The sequence below is a fragment of the Pomacea canaliculata genome, linkage group LG11, assembly GCF_003073045.1.
Source record: "Pomacea canaliculata isolate SZHN2017 linkage group LG11, ASM307304v1, whole genome shotgun sequence".
Lineage (NCBI taxonomy): Eukaryota > Metazoa > Mollusca > Gastropoda > Architaenioglossa > Ampullariidae > Pomacea > Pomacea canaliculata.
The window spans coordinates 3,667,996-3,675,882 of NC_037600.1; the positions used below are offsets into that span (position 1 = coordinate 3,667,996).

General features: G+C 39.3%; 1 protein-coding gene across 6 annotated transcripts; it reads left to right on the top strand.

Annotated features, from left to right (window-relative positions):
- The first annotated feature begins 771 nt into the window (after positions 1-771).
- Positions 772-6,937, top strand: LOC112575143. 6 transcript variants are annotated; one of them, XM_025256759.1, is made up of 4 exons: positions 772-967; positions 3,408-3,512; positions 5,557-5,808; positions 6,015-6,937. In XM_025256759.1, exons 3-4 carry the CDS (start codon positions 5,557-5,559, stop codon positions 6,609-6,611), a joined length of 849 nt encoding a protein of 282 aa, XP_025112544.1. In that variant the 5' UTR covers positions 772-967; positions 3,408-3,512; the 3' UTR covers positions 6,612-6,937. The 6 variants fall into 6 exon arrangements, with proteins under 6 accessions (XP_025112544.1, XP_025112543.1, XP_025112547.1 ...); XM_025256758.1 differs by having other exon boundaries at positions 773-967; positions 5,513-5,808; XM_025256762.1 differs by lacking the exon at positions 772-967 and adding an exon at positions 991-1,739.
- The last annotated feature ends 950 nt before the right edge of the window (positions 6,938-7,887 follow it).

The following is a 7,887-nucleotide window of genomic DNA, read 5'->3' on the forward strand; positions in this document are numbered from 1 at the left end:
GCCAATCGGCTTCAAACAAAGCCACCAGCAGCCATCCATGAGTTTGAGATCAGTATTTCAAACCTATCAACTACAGGAAATATTTTATTTCTGTGTATTTCTTATTGTAGGGTAATCGTATTCTGTATCTACACAAGGAATTTGTTAGAATGACTGATTTCCGTTTATATATATTTATTGTGGATTTTTCAAAATGTGTAACCTGAGAGGTTCATATTTGACATCCATCCACTTCGGATTTCTGGTTAGAGTTGAGCTTTGGTTTAGGTCTTAGGTCAGGGTGAGGTAAACAGTTTAGGTCACGATAGGTCAGGGTTAGGGTTTGGGTTCAAGTATCTGCTGGGTGAGGTGACCGCATGCAAGCTCAATATTTTTTTAACAAACTGCATCATCAACTGAACAGAAAACTCGTGTTGTCTTCAATGTGCGTACGAAGAAGCTCAACACACTGCAGAACACACCATTCTTCAGGACTCGAACAGTCTCTAATGAAGGATATATGGTGTAGGCCAGTCTCCATTCTATGCAAAGTGTATTGCATGAGTGGAGATGAATTATAGAGACCACAAAATTCCTGTCATGAAGAGTACTTCAAGTGTTAAAAAAAAAAACAGGCCTCTTTTTATTCAAGTTTCATGCACCCTCAACTGGACCAGGTAAGATTACCGCGCATGATATCCAGATTATTTACGGTTGCGAACGTAAGCTTATTGCCTTTGTTCGCACCATACATGGCTGTTGGCTCAAGTACACGAATACCTCCCTCTCTCTCTCTCACACACACATGGAACACGGATGTGCCGAGTAATTAGGTTATCCTTCCGCTACATGAGAGCAAGGTTTCCACGGTCTGTAGTATGTGATTAGACTTGGAAGACCTGGATATTGGTGGCGTGTTGTGTAATAACACAAAAATATTGTGTAGCTGCTTGCATGGGAAGACTATCACCGCGATACTGATCAAAAGGTAAGGCTTTAACCGACCGTTAAATTGAGGCTCATTATGTGACGAGGGACAGGTGTTGCTATAGATACTCAATCAATGTGTGTTGTTTCTTTCACGAGTTTTATGACCTTAGATACTTAAAATCCGACAGTCTGCCCACACTCCAGGATTGTGCAAAGATATGGCTGGAAAAAATACCCACGAACATACCTTCAGATATTTCCAGTTGTTGGATTTGCTCAGGGTGTGTGTGTGTGAAGCTTTCAAGGTGCAGTGAAGCGAGGACGTGGTTCTATTTTTAGCAAGACATGACCTACATTTATTGGCTGTCGCCAGTCAGAATGTTCAAACATATCAGGCTACCTTTTACCTCCAAACTACACCGTGAAAACGTGGAAGAGGAGACATGTTTCATTTTAAAATAACTGTTAGAAAAAATTATACCCCTTGTATACATAACCAAGTCCTTACTCCCCTCCCCACCCAACATCTGTTTCTCTCTCTCTGCTTCGGCCACTAACATGACTAGGGTGGCCTCAGGTGTTCTCCGCTAAATTGTTCCCTACCCGCACTCTCACGGATGACCTCACCTTGCAACCGATCGAGTGACCTTTCTGCACGAGAGGAAAAAAAAAACCAACGACATCGCAGTGAGGAGGACAAGGGGGAAGGGTTGTCGGTGTCATGAACAGGTGACAGATATAAGATCTGTTAGCGAGCAGACAGCTAGCAGACATATTGACGTATGGAATTGAGACTCGGTGGGATTACGACAAGAGGAAACACAAATCAGGTCAGATATTTACTTGCTATACCTCGGGTACCTGTGGATGTTCAAAGCACGGTGAGTGATTTGGACATGGTCATTACATCCAAAAATTCTAAGAAGTTTATAAATTTGCACAGTGTTTACACTCATAGCTACCAAGCGTGTACATTGCGGGCTGAGTGTTTGATATGCCTGCCCCACAGGTAAGTGCTTTTTCTAATGAGTGGGTCAAGCTCGGTGCAAAAACACATATAAACCACCATATGCGTAGAAAGTACGTGTGTGTGTGTGGGGGGTGTGTGTGTGTGAAAATGATGGTGTCACACTTGCACACAGGTATACCTCATAAACACATGGTCCCAGCTTTCAAATTAACTCCTTTGATTTAATGTGACAAGCAGTAAGAACCGGAAGCTTACTTTTTTTTCTAGCTGGATACGCCAGTAACTGTTTGTTTCTACTACAGAGCACACCCATCTCTCTCTCTCACACACACAGGCCCGTCGACAGCCAGCAAGGGCCTCCGGCAGATTGACTCTACGAGCCCCTTGTAACTGTTATCGTAAATTATTTTCCCCAGTATATAGTAATATGCTTACATTTCGATTGCCGGTATCTACATTTCATTAAGTAACGGAATATAGGCTGCAAACATTAGGACAAGTGTACTATAGTAGGATCGACATCACTACTTAAATATAAAGTTGTTTACAGGTGAGAAGTTAGTAAATGAGGAAAAATGATGTTAAAGGATCAAAGTTTTAGTGCCCTATTCCTTACAAAAAATCCCTAGAGTGAGGAATGTTATGTCAACCTTTCATTAAAAAAAACAACCACAGCCGCTTACCCAGGTACACCATCACCACCACCACCACCCCTCTCACATTCAACTACACAGTTGGACAGTTAATTGGGTGTAAACGCTACCCCGAGCATGTGACACTGATTTATACTTTCATTTTTTCGGCCCCCTAAATACCAATATGGCGTCTCGCAGAGCCACTCAGTAGACAGCTGGCTTGATTATTTAAAATGTGACAAACAGCACTGCATTATAGGGAACACTGGTGGAAAAAATTTAGAAACCAACAGACAACAGCTTCTTTTTTTGTTTGTTTTGTTTGTTTGTTTTCCTTTTTTGGTGGATTTTCCATCACTTGCACCAGTGAAATGCGCGCAAGAATACAGCTTGCTCCGACAATCAGGAAACACGAAATTTACAAGAAAGCAACAGTTACCCTTCTGATATTGGTCAGGTAAAATATCTTTGTAGGTTGCTTCATACTCTCTCTCAAACACACTCAGTTCAAAAAAACCATGTAACACTGACATCAATATTTACAGATATATGCTGTATTGACTGAAGGAGAATGATATACAACAACAGTGTTATAGATAGTATTAGATTACTATTCTTTGTCAAAGACTGCATCATATTGGCTCTCAGAGCATATGTACCCTACTTGCTTTTTAGACTGTCCTTAAATAGTCAAAAGGTGAACTTTATACTGCTGAGCATCACTCTGCAATAATTTGTCTTACACAGCTCAAAGGGAACTTGTATGCAATTACTGCAGCCTAATTCTTTTCTAGTTTCTTAATTTCATTAGTTAAGCAAATACATTTATAAGCACTTAAAAACTCAAAAGCTAATAGAAAAAAATAGTTATATATTTCCATTTATTTCAACAGGCTGTCTGCAGTACTGACTTGCTGTTTGTTGAAGTAGCTGCATGATGGCCTGGAAGTGCACACAAAATCAGCTGGTGAATCTGCTGCTTTAAAACAACCCTGTTGGTATGAGTAATGCTTTGATACATAGGATACATGATATGAATGAAGAAAGAGGGTGATGATAACCTTTCTAAGTCCAGCAACCAACTAGACAGTGTACGCTGCAGCACAGTTCTATATTTTCCTGATGATTGGAAGAACTTGGATGATAAGCACCATGATGAAAAATAGTGCTTAACGAGAAGGAGCTTGCTGTGTGCTAGTTTGTTTTTTGTTTGACTCAGCGTCATCATTGTGTTTTTAGGTCTGTTAGGAAAATATCAACTGTGGTAGACTACAGTAGGTAAAAGCTGGCAGTATGCAAGAGAATCATCACTGACCAATTTAAAAAACAGAAAGAGCATGTTACTTGTCAACCAAGCATGCATCATGAATTTAGAAGATCCTGATGACGAAGAACAAAACAAATGTAGTGCTATATGTTTTTGGTTTATTCTAGTTTTCTCTGAATCATAATTGTGTTCTCATCACGATTCATAGTATCATAGTACACAACAGTAGTGTATGAAAAACTGGCCATCATGTGTGCGGTACTAGTAGTAAGATCCCTACTGAGTAGTTTATTTCTCTAATATTATAATATCAATGTATTAACACATTTTTTCTAGTGGTACAGTCATAAACCTAAAATAAAGGTTTATGTATAACTTTTTCCATACTACAGGCACCAAGTAAACAGGCATGAGCGTTTCCAATTAACACATGAAAAGTTGTTTAATTTTTCATGTGCACAGTAGTCAAAGCTGATCCATCACAAACATTTTGAAATGCATGACACTTCACCTTCAATTAAGCCAAATGGCTTTCCAATAACAAACAGGGTAACATATGTCTGCATAATTTATAACCATAACATCGCATCAATTTTCTGCTGCCAGTGTACAAATGTGTTTCAAATTTGTCATTGTTCAAGTTCATTGACAGTACATTAGGCAGTATCTATTCTAATAGTAATGTATGACATTAATTTTGCTGCACATAGTGTACTTTAATTTTTCTTTAAACAGTTTATATATACATAACTTCACATACCCATGCAAACTTATTCTCTTGTACATGAAACACATCATGTTATCTCTGTTTATCTGTGTAGGTGTGTGTGTAAGATTTTAATATTAAAAGTTAGAACCAGAAAAACATAATTTTACTTATTTATTAATTAAATGTTTTGATTAGCAGCTGTAATTACTTTATGGCTCTGTTGTTTTATGACATTTCATTTGGTAAAAATAAGTTTTAAGAATGTAGAATGAGTTTCTCAAAGAATTGTTTATGTGTTTATTATCAATGCCAATTTTCTGTCATTGGTGTGTCACATGTTTATGGTTAACATTTTGGTTTTTTAGTTTCAAGGTCATTAGTCATGTGCCTTATGTGTCATAAGTGTGGTGTGTTGTACTACATGTTATTAGCAAGCTGTTTTTAATCGATGCAGTAATTGTGTGGTGAGTTCTACCAAGTGTTATTAGTCAGTGGTCCTCTTACTGTGTAGTTAGTGTGTTGTGTGTTGTAGCATGTTATTAGTGCCATTTTTTATGTCATTGGTGTAATTTGTGTTAAATATAATGTCCAGATCCTGTGAAAGGGAAATCTCCAGTTTTTTTCTCAAGTAATGTACTTTGTGTGTACATTAACGGGAGTGAATGTTCGTTTAGTCAAGGATGCACACATATTCAAAGATATAAACAATCAGGACACTGAAAAAGAGCGGTTAGTGAAGGGCTTAATAAGATCACTTCAAACTATGGATTTTTTTCAAACTATTTCAAACCGCCACCAAGCATTCATCTTCTTTGCAATTCACCCCTTAATCACAATACATTAATTTTCCATATTTAAAAAGCTCTTATTGTTGGAAAACCCTACTGAGAGAATTATCTTGCAAAGAGATATTTCAGCTTTTGACAGGTCACATACTGCATGATTGCTTTGCTTTCAGGCATCATTCTATAGATGATGTGGGTGGCGGTTATAATTGTCTCACTCAGATAATTTTTTTCCAGGTTTATTGAAACGACTTAACTCTCACGTGGTTTCTCCGACACAGATGATGCTTCCGAAAAATCGTGCTCAGTTTCTTGTTGCGGCAGCTGTACTGCTGATTGTAGCTGCCCTATACCTGGTCACCTTTAATCGCTGTTTCCTTGGAAAGGAGGTTCATTCCTTGCGATACCCAGAATGCACTGAAACATCACCAGTGAGGGAACAACGCAACTCTTTGTCCAGAATACAGAACGAGTTAAAGAGACAGCTGGGACAGTTAGAGTGCAACATGGCGAAACTACAGAAAATAGAAAATGTAAAATGATTTTTTTTCTTCCTTCCTTCAGGGATTTGACACCACTCACTACATTATGCTTCAAGACACACATGCTCTCTCGATCTCTCTTTCTCCCTCTCTCACATACACATTCCCGAAACACACAACCACGTATGTAAAATAGATGTCTACAGCTTTTCTTTGTGTGTAAAGGTGTCACTGACATTTTTTAAAAATCTGTTCAGGAAGTGGCCAGCAGCGGTGGATGGTGTCAAGACGAGAGTGACCCGAAAAAAACAAAGGTTCACCATTTTGACCAGAGACTGGCAAATATACTCGGTCACTTCCTGTCCGGGCAGTGTGTGGCGAGTTTTGGTGACGGACTCGGAAACTACAAGGAGTACCTCCTCACACAGGGACTGGTCGCCTCCTACGACGCCTACGACGGGGCCCCATTCTGCGAAAACGTCACATCCGGGGCCGTCAAGTTCATGGACCTGACCATCCCACAATATGGACTTCCGGTGTACGACTGGGTGATATGTCTGGAGGTGGCGGAGCACGTGCCTGCACGATACGAACGTGTGTTAGTCGACAACATCGCGCGACACGCGCGGAAGGGCATCGTCCTGAGCTGGGGTCATCCGGGTCAAGAGGGATTTCATCACGTGAACAACAAGAGCCCTGAAGACGTGAAGCGCCTGCTGGATGAGGTTGGATTCACCCTGAATGACAGCAGCAGTTCCTTGCTAAGACAAAACTCTACGCACTATTGGTTCAGAGAAAACACTTTTGTGTTTGAAAGAAAACCGGAGGTTATATTAAGAGAGGAGGATGCATAGACAGTTTTTATTGTCATGTGATAGGCGTACTTGATCTCTCAGGGAACAACACAGCTCCTCCATACCTGCATCTTGCACCTACTCTAACAATGCATGGCTTTGTAGATCTCACCTGGCTGACTATCATAAGCTCACTAACAAGACAGCTGCTCTTCTTACTCTCTTTTCATCGTCTGTAGTGTTTACAGTCGTCACTAAATCCTAGCTCCCTCAACACATGATAGAGGTAGATGTAGAAACATGGATAAGCACTTAAATTGTTGTATTTTAACACTTTTTAAACTTTTTTTTCGACAATATAAAAGTTTCTGTAATATAACAGTTTCTGTAAAGCCTTTGTTTGTTTGTGATAGTTGTAGTTATCATTGTGTCAATCTGATATTCTTTCTCTCTATATGCATATATGTGTGTGAGAATAATGTCAAGACTACATAACAGTAAGCCTCTTGATCCTGAAAGCAATTCAGAATTATGTTTACACAAACAAACTGCAAACTTAAGACCATACATCCTGCGCTGTCTTCAGTTAGAACAGAAATACATCTACTTCAACTGTTTCGTCCTGATGTAGAACACGCCATCTACAACACCAGCGAGATTTTTTCATCAACTTCTTCGAATTTTCAAATGGCAGTTGACGGAGTCTGCCATGAGGGGCTGTGCCGTGTGGAATGAAATGTAGAAGAAAGCCTCACTCACATATAACTCTTTGCTTACTAAGTTATGAGACGGTCAGACCCCTTTGTACGCATGAATTTACCCCCTTTAAAAAAAAATTAAAAATAACTAAACAAGACTGAAGAACAATTCAAATTGATAATGACAGATCAAAATGTGTAGAAATGGATTAGTATTGCCTGAATCCTGCTTGAGAACTCACTTTTATGATAATTCAACCAGAATTGGGTATTTGAAGTGGAGTGTTGCCCTAAACTAATTCCCGCTACACTTGCTTCCCATGCAAAGTCTTCTTCTACTTGGTCGTAACCACAAAATATACGCATTAGGCATGATAAAATTTGAACCATTTACTTGCACTGGGAACACAAATTATTTCATTTAAGTCACTAAAAGTATGGTTTATTAAAATACTTATACGAGTGGAGGGGCTAACAAACCACATCGCGAATCATGTGGGATATTCTTCGCGTGACATCAACTATAGTGTACATTAACACCTGAGTGGATGAAATCGGAAACAGGAGTACATAAACACAGGTAGCAGGAGTACATGAACACAGGAAACACAAGAATAGATAAAACCGGAAACAGGAGT